This window comes from Thalassophryne amazonica, chromosome 23, assembly GCF_902500255.1.
Source record: "Thalassophryne amazonica chromosome 23, fThaAma1.1, whole genome shotgun sequence".
NCBI lineage: Eukaryota > Metazoa > Chordata > Actinopteri > Batrachoidiformes > Batrachoididae > Thalassophryne > Thalassophryne amazonica.
The window spans coordinates 20,578,622-20,596,872 of record NC_047125.1 but is presented as its reverse complement, the minus strand read 5'-3'; the positions used below and the strand labels follow the sequence as shown (position 1 = coordinate 20,596,872).

At 38.3% G+C, this 18,251-nt stretch overlaps 1 protein-coding gene across 3 annotated transcripts in view; it reads left to right on the top strand.

The window, feature by feature from the left end:
* pcxb (pyruvate carboxylase b) overlaps positions 1–18,251 on the top strand; it is a 501,867-nt gene that overhangs the window by 57,369 nt on the left and 426,247 nt on the right. For all 3 annotated transcript variants that reach the window (XM_034164611.1, XM_034164610.1, XM_034164612.1), the window contains 2 exons: positions 2,543–2,610; positions 5,297–5,380. In XM_034164611.1, the coding sequence (XP_034020502.1) occupies positions 2,543–2,610; positions 5,297–5,380 (152 nt within the window). The remainder of the gene's footprint in view (positions 1–2,542; positions 2,611–5,296; positions 5,381–18,251) is intronic.

The following is an 18,251-nucleotide window of genomic DNA, read 5'->3' as shown; positions in this document are numbered from 1 at the left end:
TGATATTTTACCCTGATTTTTAAAATATTCTCCAATCTTTAGCTGTGGTTTTTGACATGGTTTAACAGTCTTTTCAGTCTTCATAAATTTCATGTAGTTTAATTGTTCTGAGTTAATGCATAATTTGGTTTACAATTAAAAGGAAAATCATTCCAGGTCCTACTTCCACGTCGTATTCTGTTATTTCAACATGATCATTGATGGTTCAAATGAAAGGTTGAATACAGGGTCATTTAAATATGCACTAATTTTGAGATTTGTTCTTCCAGGAGATGTTGAAAAAGTATCAGTAGATGAAAATTTAATTTGATTTCTGGGGCCCCACAAGACCCTGGCTCCTCGGGGGGTGCGCCCCCCAGACCCCCTGCAAATTTTTCTTGGATTTTACAGTTTTCATTTCACAGCGCTGAGGAAGCCAATGAATGAGTTTTTAGTTCTGCAATCACATTCCAAATCATCTAAAGACATCTCATCCTCTTCTGTGGTAGGCCAGGATGTAGTACATTGCAGTCGTTAATTTTGGAGGGTGCAGACGCATGAATTACTCTTTTGGTTTCAGCCAAAGATGGGTAGCTCAGTGGGATAAAGGGTTTGGCTGCCAATCTGTAGACCTGACTTTGATTCATGGTCACGCTACCTGTCCTTGGGCAAGATATTGCATCTGCATTGTTTCAGTCCACACAGCTATAAATGGGTACTGGGGAAGTAGCCTATGAAGGACTGACTCTGAACTGCTTCATGCTCAGAAATCTGGCAGTAACTGTCCGTCTAGTTTGGCCAGGAGCAATGATTTCAGTCTTCTGAGGTCAAAAGCCAAAAATTAACCTACGTCCACTTTTTCAGTCCAGTAAGACCAGCCTTCAGCATAGGAGACACAACCTGCAAAAATACATGTACACTCGTGTGTCATCTGCATAACAGTGAAACTACTGTTACTACGTATTATGTAAGAGGTGCTACATAAATGGAGACTAACATAGCTTTCAAAAATGTACAACTTGTGGTATTGATGCATAAGAGTCTAAGAATTACCCTTTAAAATTGTGCACTGCATGTGGGGGGAAATGGAAGTCCAGTCGAAAATATTTCCAGTGGCCGGAGACAGCTCCAGGGTTAATTGATTTATTCTTTTTGTTGCTTCCATAGGGGCTTGCCACTCCATTTGACCACTAATTTTTATATATCACTCCAATAGGAACCACTTAATTTTGCTTCAAAAGATAAATATTTACATCATAATTATGGTGCTGTTTTATCAAACTTCTTAAACTTTGCCTGTTGTTCAGTTGAGGGGGTCTTGTTCACTTTAATGTCTGAAGAACATCAAGGATACTTTTCTTATTAACCTCCTTAAAGTCACACTCCTGCGTTTTCTCTTCTTTTTTCTTTTTGCCCTGATTTCTGTTTTATGCCTTTCTTCCATTCTAACACTCATTTTTACTCGAGGCCATCAAATATGGCCATGGGGTTTTGCGAAGACTTTGCATCCATCCACCTGTCTGTCTGTCTTTTCTCAGCATAAGTCAGTCCTATTTCTGCCAGAGTCTTCAAATTCACAGGGAACATTCTCAGGACATAGAACTTGGACAAGTTCAAAGATGGCTAACCTGGATGTATTTTAAGAGGTATATTAAGCAGTTAATAAGTCACATTCTGTTCCTATTTTTATGGTATGATGTCGTGGATGTTAGTATGGTGATGTCACTTTCCTGGTGTCGCTAGCTGCTAACTTCACTTTGTTTTTGGCTAAATGTAACACCTTGATCTTTTTTATGTAAAAGCTAGCGAGAAATAAACGCTTCCAAAACTGTAAACGCTGTTTTTGTAACCTGATAACACTTGTGGAGTGATTTACAAAACGTCTTGTGGACGTTATTGTGGTGGCATCACTTCCTAGTCTAGCTAGCTGCTAACTGCTTCGTTTGTGTTGAAATATAACCTCTTTGTCATATATTATGTAAAAGCTAGTGGGAAATAAACACTTCTAAAACTGGAAATGCTGTTTTTGTAACCTGAGAATACCTCTGAAGTGATTTACAAGACATTTTGTGGACATAAGTGTGCACACTCCACGTTAACTGAAAGCTAACTTCTGCTCTTGTCAAAAGGTCATAAACAAAAAAATATTGTTTGATTGATTGACTAATTGATAGAGGGGCTTTAATGAACATGCACAAATTGTAAGTAAGACAGTCGGATCTTAATAGTTAATGTAAATGACAATAAGTGTGTGTGTGTGTGTGTGTGTGTGTGTGTATATATATATATATATATATATATATATATATATATATATATATATATATATATATATACACTTTGCATTGGGATACCAGTTAAACAACTACAAATCTACAAATTACAAAGAAGACCAGCTTCATATGGCCGAGGGTATTTTATCATTGCATTATATTATTATTTCTTCCCACCTTGCTCCTTTTTTCTTTTTGTTATTCTGCACTCTAGTCAAACCACAGTCCGCCTGTTTTCTTTTCCTTCCCTAATTTCCTCACAAGCGTCTTTTGTCTCTCTTTGTTTTCAGGTGATAAATACGGTAATGTTGTCCACCTCTATGAGAGAGACTGCTCCATTCAGCGGAGACACCAAAAGGTGACTTTCAATGTTTTGTTTAGTTTCGTTTTTTTTCTTCTTTTAATCGTCGCATTTTTGCCACATTATGTAGACTGACATGAATTTCGCGGTGGCGGTAGGTGATCAGGACACAGAACCAAGGGTGATTACTGCGACTCGCACCTGCAAACATGAAAATCCGATTGTTATTTCATTTTCATGCACGCAAACATGTCAGTTCAGTAATGTTAATAAATGAGTAAATTGCAGCTGTGATAGCGCAGCCTGTCATTTTACGCCTTCATCAGCAGAGATAAGTGGCTTTTACAATTATTAAAAACAAAATGGTTTTGGCTAATGCTGTCTGAATGGGATTCTTGGCAGCAAATGCAGCAGTTAAATCAACATAAATCTGATTTTCAGATATTTGAGTTGTTTCAGGGGTTGGCATATTTCAAAACTGCACCACTCATAAGAATGATGTCAGTACTACTTAGGAAAAAACAGAATTTTCTATCTCATCATGTACTCTGTGCAGCGCTGCTTTCATCAGCGGGGAGCTGAACATACTATTTCATTACATATTGTCACCTCTGTGGTGTCAGTCATGCCTCTTCATTACTTTCTACCTTTTATCAAATTGAAGATGATATTCATATTAGCAGTGCTGTTCATGCATTGACTGAGTGAGAGGTAATCTTCCATTGACCTTATTCTAAAATCTTTTTGAATCTCAAGGACAAGTTTGATGTTGAAATAGAATTTTTATTTTATTTTTTTACCCTCAAAGTCAAAGAACTAATACCTTTGCCTTTTCTGGGTCCTGGACTAATACTCTGATTCAGTTAAATGAGTTTTTCTTTTTGATATAGATTTAATAAATATTGCAAAAGTGTTTTGAAGTGAATTGCGTTGCATTGGGTTCAGTTATTCCTCTTTGCATTGGTCTTGGCCACAATAAGTGAAACCTGAGTGCCATTAAATATGAGTCATGCTGTCTGTTTTTGTAATTTGAAATATCAAAGGATTTCATGAAGAGATGACTGAATGTTAAAGTTTAAAGGAATTTTTTATCTATTATCTACTATATATAAAGACATCACAGATAAATATTCTGCTGCTAACAATCTTTGGCATTGTCAAAAGTTAAAACATTAAGAATAAAAAACTTGTGTATCTGCAGGTCTGTCTGTTAAAAGTCGATGTAAAAATATTTTCTATTTGAATGGAAAAGCATGTGATCTGTTGAGTGGATGTAAAAGAACCAACAATCAGGTCACTCACTGTTTTACTTATTCCACAGCCTGACATTGTATTTTGTTTATATCAATATTTCAACTTAAGTTAATTTTCATAGAAAGAGAACTCTGACCACCCCCTTTTTTTCACTCAACCCAAGAACTAACCAAATGAACTGTTTTTTTTTTGTGTGTGTTTTTTTTAAAGGTTTGCCAGCCACCCCAAAACACATTTAATTTGTTCCTAAAGATAAAACCTGAACTTAAGCAGATACTCAAGCTGGCATCCAAAATGTGATCCATTGTTATATTTCTGTTGTTTGTTGCATTGTTAAAGGAGAAGGTTGTTTTGGACACTGCAGTGGCTTTCAAAAGTATTCGGCCCCTTATTTCATGCATTTTAATTTGTTTATGCCATTTCAAATACATAAAGTAAATCAGGCTGCTCAATGTAAAAAAAAAAAAAATTCTAAGATTGTCTTTCTTAAACTCAAACCAGATCTTTACAATTTGATATAAAGCTGTATAACAGGTGATACAAATGTAAAACATGCACTAACCACAATTTCTCCAGTCACATCCACAGAAGCCTGTAACTTCGTCTGGGTTGTCTGGGTGTCTTGGTGTCTTTCCTCACTCTTCTCCTTCTTGCTGAGAACTGTCTACTCCACACAGATTTACGATTGAGTGTCATACTGTTTGTATTTCTTCATAACTGATGTAAATAAAGTCCAAGACCTGTTCAGTGACTTGCAAATGTTCATGTATCCATCCTCTGACTTGTCAGAGGACAACTGGCAATAAAACTGAATATTTACAGGTATTATACCAAAGGGGCTGATTACTTATGCAACCAATCATCTTGGCTTTTATATTTTTTATTCATTTGTATCAAATTGCAGAGATTTGTTTTGAGTTTGAATTTAAGGAAGATAATTTTGGAAATGTTTATATTGAGAAGCCTGATAAACAAATTAAAATGTGTGAAATCCCAAGGGGCCGAATACTTTTGCAAGCCACTGTATTTTGAATTTACAACTCATTAATGAAATTATTTAGGCAGAATTGTATTTGTCATCTAAAAGTTTCTTCCCTTGGAATATTTTTTTGAAAATTAAGTTCTTTATAAGCCACTTTGATACATTTTATGTGGAAAAACTATTTTGGCGGCCATTTTGAGTAGGTGGTTTGATGGCAGTTTTTTGTTTTTGGGAACATCCTTATTTTGTTTTTTTTTTTTGGGTGTGTTCTTTATTCCCTTGTTATTTGAGGAATTAAACATATTTTCAATGAGCTAAAAGCATTAATAAGACATGGGAATGTAAATACTGGGATTTTCTCTGCCCCAAGTCACTTAAATATGTAACACTGAGGATGTTTCATGTGAATATTGAAGCATATTTAACCATAAAAGGCAACTAAAAATGAATTTGTATGCAAGTTCCAGACATCTGTGTCATTAGCATTGCTGTTGTGTTTGTGTTAAGGTTGTGGAGATTGCACCTGCTGTTCAGCTTGATCCTCATCTGAAAAACCGGCTCCACTCCGATGCTGTCAACCTTGCCAAACAGGTACGATTGTGTGTTTGGTGTTGAAGTCAGTTATAATAGGTTTAGAGGTCTCTTCTGCTGAGGGAGTCTGTCTTTCATTGTCTGTGTCTCGTTATAGCCGTCCCCAAGGTTTTGGATAACTAGAACATTTCATAGTATTAGAGGCTAGTGGCCCTGAATGAATGAAAGCAGAGAAGAAAGGCTTTTGTGTTAAAATCTTACATATTCATGGGCCTCTAACCTGCTTGTTAAAGCAGCTTTTTCACTAGGTAGCAGAATTTCTTCTAAGATGTCAAGGTATGTGTCGACACATTCATTGCTTAACCCACCTGAGTTCTGCGTTTTTAATTCTGCCTTCTTGTGATTCAAATGAAGGGAACATCAAGGTTTTTGCCTAGCCGAAATAAAAATCTTGCTTTAAGTGGATGGAAACTTAATGTCAAGAACATGGACCACACTTTCAATTTTGGAAGCCAGCTTTTGAGCTACTTTTGAGTGCCTTTATTGAAAACAATTTATGATTTTATTCAACTATGCACTCACAGATTACAAAACAAATGTCAATATTTCACAAACAACTTAAATGACATGCTTGGGTTTTGCATTGCTGAGAAGTGGTGTCGGTTGTGACAGCATCGCCAAAGTTAAAAATAATCTTTCAGAGGAGACTTTCAAGGAATAGTCTCTTCAGGTAATGACATGTGGATGGTGATTTACTAAAGAGTTGACCTTGATACCAACAGAATTGTTATGTAAGATAAGGACGGTAACTTTGTAAGACTCATAAATTTACCTTGCTTTTGTTGTTCTGCCTGAGATCACATGCTTTGCCTGTTTTAAAGTGATAATCCTTGTTTTTGATGCCAAATCATTTTCAAGATAGACGTGTTTATAGGCTCAAATGGAAGACCTGGTGAGAAACCATATTGTTACTATGGCAGCAGCCAAAATAAACACAGTTCCCTGATTACTTGAATCCCAGTAACCACCAGACCAATAGAACACATCTTGCTCTTAAATTACTCAGTAACACCAAGTTTCTATTTGTTTGAATTAGAGACATTTCCTTATTTAAAAAACAAAACAGTTGTCCAAGAATCAGCTTTGGTGGCGGCTCCAGACTTTCAGTGACTTCCTGTACGCACCACTAGAAGTGTATCTATATGTGGTCCAAGTCTTTATGGTAACGACCGGATGGCTTTGGATGATCTTTGTGGACTGTTGAAATGATTTAATGACTTGGGAAGAGGACTATCGCTTGCATTATGGGGGTGCATCAGCTGCAACATTTTGCACATGTGGTGTGTTTCTCTGGGTTTGATTCAGCATTTAGGTGCCTCAGTCTCGAGGGGTCTATTTCACCTAGACGTGGCAGATCGATGGTTTCCTTCGAGAGGTAGGGGTGGACAGGTTTGAGGTGAATCCACTGAGGCGCAGCACTCGTGCATGCTCCTATGCTAGACTTGAGGTGGCTTGTGATGGAGCAAGATGCGAATTGGTTGTTGTTCTTTGTACATGAGGTTGACCATTGCTCCACTGACAGAGTGGATTGTTGGCTAACTGAAGGGTCATAGTTTTCAATCCCTGAGTGCACCTTGGTGTCACAGTATCCTTGAGCAGGACACTGATACCATAAACTGCTCAACATGGGGTACTTTTATCTCCACACACAATGTTGTTCTTTGTACATGAGGTTGACCATTGCTCCACTGACAGAGTGGATTGTTGGCTAACTGAAGGGTCATAGTTTTCAATCCCTGAGTGCACCTTGGTGTCACAGTATCCTTGAGCAGGACACTGATACCATAAACTGCTCAACATGGGGTACTTTTATCTCCACACACAATGTTGAGAAGGAAAAAGACTGTTCTCCTTTGTGCCTTGTGGTTCTGTTGTCCTCACACGTTACTCTGCTTTTGCACCACATGATATTAATTTTGGAGGGCACAACAAATTAGTCCAGAATAGGCGTGCTGTACCGTGTGCATATAAATAATTTGTGCATGGAAGAAAAATACTTCCCCAAAGCTTATGAGCTGTTTGCACACAGATTTACTGTTTCCCTAGCTTGTGTATAAACTAGATATAATTTCCTTTTTTGCCTTGCTTGCAAAAATATTAAAGCTTCTACTGAAGATAACCATCAAGGAGGCTGTTTAAAGTTACGTGTAAACTGGATGGCAACACATTTAAAGCTCTTATTCACAAGAGGCAGGGTAAAAGGACTTCAGAAATATAATCTCTGTTATCCTTTCCTCTCAAAGGACTTGACAGTCGTGGCTTGGATGAAGAAATGTTGCCTCCAGCAAAATCTTTCAAACGTCGAGCTTCTCGTTACTCCTATACAACATCAAATTGGCTTCCAGCTTGGTTCGTTATTGTTTCCTCAGTGTCGTCTGAGGGGAAACGTGGGCGTTACGTTTGGCCACCAGCTCGCTATCGTGACCACGTCGCCTTTGTGTCCGAGTCATGTTGTTTTTGATCTATGTAACAATATGGTAAACTTAGTTTCTAACATAGGCCTTTTTGTTTGTTTGTTTGTTTCTCAATGAAGTGCTGCTTTTAGTGGATTCCCTAGCTTCGCTCAACTCCCTTCAGGTTATTGATAGGGTGACAGTATGCTGAGTCTTCTGTCTAAAATGAATTGCAACTTTTTTATTTCTCTCTGCTGGTTTTCAGTTCTTCTGTTTATTTGTTTACTTATTTATTTATTTTGAAGCACTTTTCTACAGAGTAATAATTAACACACCATGAGCTAAACTCACTCCATGTTGCTTTGTTTTTGCTGCCTGCTTTTGCCAACACATCACATCTGCTTGACCCAGGTTAAACATTTCTCTTTTGTAGCTCCTTAGCCATGGAGTTGGCAAACTCAATTTCATTTCCCAAGCCCCTATTTTTGTTTTAGGAAATGGCTAAAAAAGCAATATTCAGCAAACACCTCTGTACTGCTGCAGCCTCCTGTCTGCTGGAACTATAACTTAAATTTGTTGTACTGATTTTCATTATCCCCTTGGCTTGCTTTAGCTTTTTTTCGTGGTATATCATAAATGACGATGCTTACTTGGGACAGATCATATGAGCTTGTGTACAGCAATGTTGATCAATAATACAAACATAAAGGTGGTTTGGTATCCAGTGTTTCTGCTTGGATTGTCGTATTGACCCAGTAATCGGGCCAACAAACTGCCCACCATCTGACTGACAAAACCAAAAAGGCATTTGTACCGCATCAGTATTTTAAACAACTGAAGTATTTGGACTTCTTTTGGCTTTTTTCTAAGAATTTTATCCATTTTACTAATATAATGTATCATGTAATTTAAATATTGTCTTTAATATTGCTTGTAAAGACAGTAGGGGCTCTCTGTAATTACTCAGAACTTTGAGAAAAAGTTATATGAATAACAAAGTTCTTAATTGTTGGAGTCCCTGAATTTTGATCTCAAAGTATACCAGATGGGTGCATATGTATGCTTAAAATATACAAAAAAAAGGGTAGCATACCTCTGGACCACCCTGGAGGGCTTGAAGTTCAACACCCATAGTGTCAAATTGAGAATCACCATTTCATTTACCTGCTCTGACTTGATTGCATTAACGTCCAACCAATCCCCAAAGTGAAGGCTTGCACATCATAGCTTCTTTATGATTCTTCAGCTCAGTGGCCATGCAATGATGTTGATGTGCTCGTGACCGTTCTAAAGTTCTCCGTCGCGTCTATGCAATTTGCCGCCGGAACAGTGTATTTTTCTGGATTAATTTGTCCGTCAACAAGATACACATCTTTATGCAATCATCAACCTCCAAACCAATGGTACGGTGCATACAATTTTTCTCCATGAATTGAAAACTATTAAAATATGACCGGAAGAGAAAGGAGTGAAAACGTAAACGTGACCAATCACAGCCCTTGCAGTCTCAGTCGTTTAGCAGGTGCATGTCAAGAGGAGGGTTCGCAACTAAGCGCAGGGCTCTGAATGAAAGCGGTTTCGTTCGCCACACCCAGAGATGTGTGACACATAACACAATATTACAGTGTAGGCAGCAAGCAGCGTTTTGTTAATAATCGCCGGCCTTAAATTACACCCTGCCTCATTTAGGTCCCTGGTCTGAACACGGTTTTAAAAAATAAACAGCTGGGCTTTTAATCAAGGAAATACGGTGCCCACTTTCCTCGAAGTTCATTTCATACCTCTGTTACTGGGCAGGCACATCCACACTACTCTGTCAGTGTAAGCGAAAATCCATTAAACCAAATCCAGTATATACAGTGTTTATTACATGGAAAACCTTAAAGCATTCGGACTTAATTTTTTTGTCCGGTGAGTACAAATATCCGGTTTATGCGATGACAATTTAGGCGAGTTTTACTGGACTACAGAAATGTTAAATTTGCCCTCCATCCAAATACTTAGCATGTACTGACCAATGTTTGTACATACTACCCAACAGTTACTGATGTACGTAGAAGTAAGCGAGAAAGTGGTATGTACACAGTTCATACGCACTACACTGCTGTCATGTTACGTGACTGTTTATAGATGTTGTATATATTTGCTTGAAAACATCTGTTTTGCAACAGCAGATTCTTGATGTATATTTATCCTGTGCCTTGGCTCCTTGGATGACACGACCATTTTTGTTTATGTCCGCTCCCTTCTTTGAATTTTCCAAGAAGGTTCTTCTTCTTTGTTACCAGGCTCTGGCTGCTTTGTAGGACTGGGTAGTGTTCTCATTTTGTGCACTAAGAAGGCAGTGGTTCATCCAGCCAATATTCAGTGACTCTTAAATGCCTACCCTGTTTTTGCATACTTACAGTTTATGATGTACTGCTTTGTGCCTACCGTATAATACGATACTGGAAGTATTCAGATATAGCTTTAGGCTGTGGCTTCATTTCCATAAATTTATCTGTGCATTTCAAACAAAACATCCTTTCAAAAAAGGACATGTTGCATGACCATGACAAACCAGCATGTGAAGATCGCAGTTGCCCACATGTGATCTACATAGTGTGCACCTTGATGCTATGATATGTGCAAAAAAAACAAACAAAAAAAAAACACCATAGCCTAGCTATAGCACGTCTGCAGTATAACTTTACCACAACCTTTGTGCTTACAGAAAACCTCCCAGTGATGTCAGAGCACAGTACACTCACTGAAAACTTTATTAGGTAACCGGTTCAATTGCTTATTGACACAAATGGCTAATCAGCCAATCACATGGCAGCAACTCAACGCATTTAGGCATCTAGACGTGGTGAAGACGACTTGCTGAAGTCGTGGTCATGGTATGGTTGTTGCGGCAGGCCAGACAAGCTGGTCTGAATATTTCAGAAACTGCTGATCTATTGGGATTTTCACACTCAACCATCTCTAGGGTTTACAGAGAATGGTCCAAAAAAGAGAAGATATCCAGTGTGTGGCAGTTGTATGGATGAAAATGCCTTGTTGATGTTAGAGGAGAACAGGCAGACTGGTTGAATGCGTGACGGTATCGTGTCAATATAGACAAACATCTCTGAGGAATGTTTCCATGATAAGGTTGAATTTATGTAACAAAGATATTGAAGGCAGTTCTTGTTGGCAAGGTGTACCTAAGTATGTGCAAGTTTGTACACAAGTTGCATGCTTATCTCAAAATGTGTAACATTTCAAGGCTTGCAGCTCTTCTTGTGTCGTATTTGAACTTCGTTGAACCCTCGGCGGTGCTGCTTTTTCAGCACTGTGGTGAAGGTTGGGTGCGCTCAGCCACCTTCATACATCCAATCCAATTTCCAATGTAATTAGAGCCTTTTCATTTTAATCAGCAGCTCATTGGAAGGTAATAGCAGAGTGTTGGGGACTTTTAACCCCTAATATATCACATATTCACACTGCGTGTATGTGCATGCATATTCATCTGATATACTCGGCCCATTTCCACAGATTTAAACACATTTTTCTGCTGTTGGGTTTCGTTTGTGTGCACACATAAACACTTGGCTACCACATACACCTGCTTTTCTCGGCTCTTATTTGTTCTTCGCGGTGGCCTGCGTCTCTGCCCCCCTCTGTTCTTCTTTCTGTGCATATCTCCTCTCTTCCATTATCGGCAGCCTCCATCTGAGTCTTTTAGAGGTGCAGTGCAGTCTTTGAACTGGCTGCAGGCTGCAGTGTTTGCTGATACACTGTCTCGGAGATCAAAGTTGCCTGGCAGCACTGGTGGCTGTAGGAAGTTACTTCAGTTCTCTGTGAAAGAGTTTGAGCGGAGAGTGGATATCGAGTTCACAAGAAAATGAGACGTACAATCAAATGGGCTTTCTGTCCTTTTACCTGCTCCTCAAACAACTGTTTCCGTAAATCCATTTGGGAATAATATTTTTTTCCCCCTCCCGCTTCCATTTTCCTTCAGACTCAGCCTTCTGGTTGACTTTTCTCTGCTTTGTCTTTTCCTCTTTCTTTTCACAGGCATAAATATGGACAATGATTCATTTAACTAACCTGCCCCCGCTATTCCTGATTTGTTCAATAAATGATTCATATTAAAGCAATGTAATAGATTTGTTGTCACTTTGGTGGAATCAGTGTTTTGTGCTCTGCTTTGCTTGTTCATTCATCTGTGTTATCTGTAATGAACCAAGGATTGTAATGTCTGCTTTCTGGAACCATACCAAAGTAGCTTAAGGATGACATACCAGTAGGCCCACTCTGGTACTTCGGTTAAAGTGTTGTCATTTAGGTTTATTGTGAAAAGCGCAATCAACTGGCTGGGTTATTGGCAGAAAGTTCTGGTCATAATCATAGACTACATATACTGGACAAACCCTCTGTGACATCACTCATAGGTTTCTAAAGAGTGTGCTTGATGATCAAATGGGGCTGTTCCAAATGTCGCTATGTTGGCGCTGCCTGACTCCATGAACTTCCATCCAATCCATAAACTTGTAAAGATGTGGACCTTGGGCATGACTTGTGTGATCTGGGCAAACAAATGAAGTCTAAACATGCTCCCCATCATGGAATTGGCAAACAAGCTAAAGCTAATAGGCTAATCTTCACTCAATGGAAATACTGGAGCACAGACTTCTTGGTCTGTTAACCCTGTGGGGTCCGAGGGCATTTTTTGGACAGTTCACTCGCCTGGCATAAATGTTTTATTATTGCTGTTAACAGCTCTCCCTGCATCCCACAATCAAGTTTTATGTCTCTTTTTTTTTCAGGACAACCTGTGCTTTCAGAATATATATGTTTTTATTGTGTTTTATAAGTGTAATAAAGGTTTACAATCAAAAATAGGCAAGGAAAAAATAAAGCGAAAAATAATTTTCCACACACATTTATTCAAAACACACAGCAAACTATAATAAACAACTGTTTTGACACTTTATAAAGGTAAGTTGAGGTCTTGTGTGAAAGACTGTACAACAAAAAGATTAAAACAATAAACACAAATGCACATTTTGAACAATATATACAAAATGGTCTATGTGTTTTGTTGTCCATTGATATGGTAAACAGTGCTTTACGCAGAGAAAGCAACAGAGTTATCAGTAACATTCACATGCAAACTACTGGAGCAATCCTGATAGTTACACACTCTTTGTTTGAGCACGTGAGATTGTCATCAGAGGCTCTCCATCTGCTCCTGCTTTCACTGAACGCTGTGCGTAATGGGGCAGGGCGCACTGAGTTTGTACTAATAGTATGTACTCATTGGAGCACCCAGGGGGCTATTGAAACGGGTCAACTAGTAACATCACTCCTGAAAACGATCTTTGGCTTTTCACGTGAGGTAAATCTGCCCTACGATTGGATTTTGGAAAACCATGTGACGATGAACCAATTCCAATTGGACACTCACATTGCGCACGTCATCACACAGCTTCTATGAGGAGTACAAAGATGACATATGGCTGGCTTGAAAGTCTGCGGAGTTAACTTTTAGGCAAAAAAAAAAAAAAAAGGAATTTTCTATCTCATATCATTCAAAAGTTATTTATAATTTAGTAAAGCTTGGTCTTTGCCATTGTATACAACGGCTTCGGCCCCAGGGGGTTAATATAATTTACTGCACAGCAAGACATATCTTTTTTCTTTTGTACCTCAAATTAATTATTGTTGGTTAACAGTTATATCAGCACCAAAGTTGCAGGCAACATAAGCAGTGAGCTCAAGCTTCAGCTGTTGTATTTGTTGGCGACTGTCCTAATATTAAGACCACTTTGATTTTTTTTTTCTGCATGTTGATGGATGTCAGGTGATAATGAAGCATGATAATTTGGAGACTTTTCTGACACTGTACGCATCATCTTTCACAGTTTAATTCCAGATGTAGGATTACATCTTAGATTAGCTCTGCCATTAGCATTCCATTTGTATGTACGTCCAACTTGACTGATTTACTTGTTCTAAATGAATACACTAAATGTGTAAATTTGTTGTGGGCTATAGACCAAACCATGACCAAAAAATGCCTCCTCATGAATTTGGCACAGGATCTCTCTCTACATGCGCTGGGTCACGTGGTGAATTCAACAAGGTGAAATGGTTATGTGATTGTCTTAAACTGTGGTGTTGATGGTAGCAGTCAGTATCTTATTGAGTGCTGTTCAAGTTGTAGTGTGTATCTGAGGTTTCATCTTGAAACAAAATTCCTGTGCCATATTGTTGGAAATGTAATTCTGAATTAAATTCTGGTACTTTGGTACGTGAGGAGCATCAGTATTTGAGACTGCAGTGTTCTTTACAGTATGCCATGCCGTCGCACCCACTTAGTTTTGTTTTCGTGTCTGAGTGGCGGGAGGGAGGTTGCAGAAAGCAATGTTGAAGCTTCGCCAGAAAGCCACTCTTCCCCGTCTTGTGCTCTCAGAGCGAATGTGCTGGAAGAGGGCAGAAAATTCAAATTTGCTGCTAAAGCGAGTGCCTGTGAGGGGAGAAGGTGACACAAAGAATTGAAAATGTATGCGGGATGATTTGCAGTGGCAGTTGCTGGAGAACAGCGGGGGGAAAAAAGTAATGTTTGTTTAGTAGTTTGCTCATGTTTGCCTGCTCATTCTCCCACCGAAGAAATTGCCACTCAAAAGCACAAATGTGTCAACAATTCATCTGCAGCGTACCAGTGGTATTTAAGCATGTTGTGCATGTGATTCTGTTTATGACATGCGCGCCAACCTGGCTGGGGGTTGTCACTTTTTTTTAAATTGTGACTTTTTAGGAAAGTGTGAAAAGAAACATGAATTTAAAAGGCAAAAACTATTAACTTTTTCTTTTAAAGCTACGGTGTGTAGGATTTACAGGGTTTATTAACAGAAATGGAAAGTAGCATTCGTTACCATCTGTTCATTAGTGTAAAATTATCTGCAACAATGAATCACTGTGCTTTTATGAGCTTAGAATGAGCCCTTCATATCTACATGGAAGTAGCCCCCCTCATGGAGGCCGCCATGTTGCACTGCAATGTTGATACATTGGCCCAAAAGCAACATGAGCCTTCTTTCGCATTTTGCAACACCGCCAGACACAGGAATTGTTTTTCTGAGTGGCACAAATAATTTGTTGCATCTTATTGCATTGTAAACAGCTGTACAAAAAAACCCCTGAAGCATTTCCTGCATTTTAATGTAAATAGTTGTGTATATAACTTTGTTTGCTACATTTGTACATATGTTTTTGAAATTTACAATTTGAATTTACATTCTAAGTTATAAAATGATTTAAACATGTTCACAGTAAAAACAAAACAAATTTTTTTTAATTCGGATTTTATGTAAATGGACTGTATTTATATACCGCTTTTCCATCTGTATCAGACGCCCAAAGCACTTTACAGTGATGGCGCACATTCACACAAACACACTCACACACTGATGTCAGGGTGCTGCCATGCAAGGTGCTCACTGTACAGATCTGCAGTGGCACCATGCAGTCTGCAAGTTAACCCTATTTTGACAGATGCAAGAAGACAAACACGTCTGTGCATCCAAGTTTCTTTTAACATATGTATGGTTTTTGTTGCCAACATGTGGCTTTTTGATTTGCTTGTCATGTCCAGCTGCAAACAAGGTGTGTGTGTGTGTGTGTGTGTGTGTGTTTACACATCTGTCAATCCACAGGCGTGTTAAACAAGGAATTAGTTCTGCTAATCACCATGGCAACAATGAGTTATAGAGATGATACGCTTTTGCTGGCACATTGTGCACACAAATGGGCGCGTTGACAGTTTGTTCCTGCAGGATGTAGTCTGCTTTAACCATTACTTCTTACTTCTCGTACTAAACACCTTGCGTGCATGGGTTTTTCTTCTTCTTTTTGTCTCCTTTTTTTTCCCACTCCCAGATCTCCAGCACTTTGCACAGTGAAATCATGTTTAAAATTCCATCTCGAGAAGCAGCATTTACAAACTTGGTTAGACAAAAAGTTCTACCATCTAATTTATCGGCATCTCAGCTAGTGCGTCCATTTCCTTGTTTCTCATTTCTAATATGTGATGCCTCTTTTTTTTTTCTGTCATTCTTTGTCTCATCACCAAGTGTCTCATTTCCTTTGGTCTAGTCTTTATTGTACTACCTTCTTCAATCTGTCAAAATATGTATTTGTTTCTTTATTTTTCTTCTGTTTTTATAATAATTCCACATAAGGATGCACTCGTTTGAACCTCAATCTGACACCAGTGCTTCATTTTCTATTATTTGAAATCGATGTTTTATTTAATTTTTGATGAATGTCCCTCACTGCCAGTAAATGATGATGATCTTCCTTCTACAAGTACACATCAGGCAGTAACTACACTTTTTTAACTTGATTGTCAGTAATTTACATTTTGATAAGAGTGTAACTTCAACAGACATTAAGCCGTGATGGAAAAGGCTGAATTTTATGAGGACTGTGACTTAGATGTGGTAATTAAAGGCCTGGGGTTGGGCGATCATTTAAAAGAACTCCCCCACTTTGCAGAGGAAAAATAATAATTTTTTTCTATATTCTCTTATTGTGTCCTTTAGACTCACTGGGCCTTATTTATTTTAAAATATAAATCATGTGTCCTTTGTTGTTTTTGGATATGAACATCTGCTAACCTTTATTTGTGTGCTTAAATGCTGAAAGCATTGATCTGTCACATGTCGGAGTTAAAAATTGGTTAATTCATTTTCTGTACTCCTCTTCAGGGCCTCGTTGTTGACAAAGTTGAACGGGTCTCTGTTAGACCTTGGAGATAAATAGCCAAACAGTGTACAAGGGTTAATATTTACCATTGCATCTTGATTATTTTATTATTATTTGTGATATTATGCTTGTGGAAACATACTAATAGATTTTGAAAACTTATTTCATACTAAAGTCTTTTTTAATTTAGCATTTTAGAAAGGGTACACAAAACAGTTTACAGAAAGTGTCTATGTGGATGAAACCTTTAAATCAGCAACCCAATACAAAATAACACAGTTGTAGCTCAAATACTAAACTTTGTCTTATATTTTCTGTGGGAGACTGGACATTTGAAAGTGCTTTTACAATTAAACAGGACAGATCCATACGCAAGTGTACACTAAATAGAAACTCTGTCACAATGGGAGAGGCTGAGAAAACAAAGTGGGGAAAGTCGGCCACAGCTTGAGAAATGGGTGGAGGGAAGGAACAAACCCCCAGATAATAAAAGGGTAATCATTTTTCAAAATGGAGCCTACAGGGACTAGGTGATATGCGAGGACAGAGGAAGTGAGGGGAAGACAAAAGAGCAAGGGTATTGATTCTTTCCGCCAGCAAAGGGGAAAACTCAAGCCAACTCCACTTCCCTGAAATTAGAGTCGAGGGAAAGGTGGAAGGATGGATGGATTGAACGAACTATGGGTAAGTTGGTGAGAGAAATTAAAAAAAAAATCAATGTGGAAGCGCTGATGCATCATATCATGGTGCAGACGAAGAAACAACATAGTGTTCTATGAATAATGAATGGTCAGCAGAGCTCAGTACAAAGGCTACCTTGGAATACCGGTGAGGAATTAACATCTTTACACTTAATACTGCGGGTTTTATTGTTGATTATTAAAACAAAGGAACTCAAAAATGTTCACCCTAGAATTGTTAGAAAACCCAACCCACAACTCTGTTAAAGCCCCCACACACACACAAAAAAAATACTGTGTTGGATAACAACCTAAATTACCCATAATGGTACTTGGAGAATGAAGGTGGAACTGTGAAATATATATAAAGGAAAAATAAACCGAGACAAGCGAGAAGGCGTGTGGATGAGTGGAGTGAATTGAAGCAACAAAACAAATATTGAAAAAGGATAATAAGGCTCCATTTCCACGCACAAAAACTGTTCATCTCATAAGCACAAAATAGGGCAGCGTATGCAATTTGTTTCACTCTGTCCAAACCTTTGACTGGTGGTGTGTATATTTGGAGGTCATAAATGAAGTAATATACTTTATTCATAAACTGCAAAATCAAAGTGGCTATTTGGGTGTAAATGCATGTTGTACTGTATTTACATTTTAATAGCTCAACATCCAGAAGAGATATGATGACAAATGAGGCGTCAACAGAAGCGTGTTTCTTTGGGTAATCACGACAAAGAAATGCTGAGCATAAATATCCCATGTTGTTTCACAGAAAGACACATAGCTGAAGTTTTTTGTTTATTTGTGAGCATGAACTTGCATGAGACGTGTGGTAAGTAAAATTTATTTATATAGCACCTTTCAAGAAACAATCACAAAGTGCTTCACAGTAAGTTTAAAACAAAGACACAAAGAATTAAAAGGAAACACACAAAAAACCGTATGTATCAGACACCCACACAGCTCTTTGGTTCCAGGATTGTACATCAAACACACTGTGGACAGATGTGCTGTGGGGTAATTTCCAGCAGAATCTGATAAATTACACTTGTAAAAAAT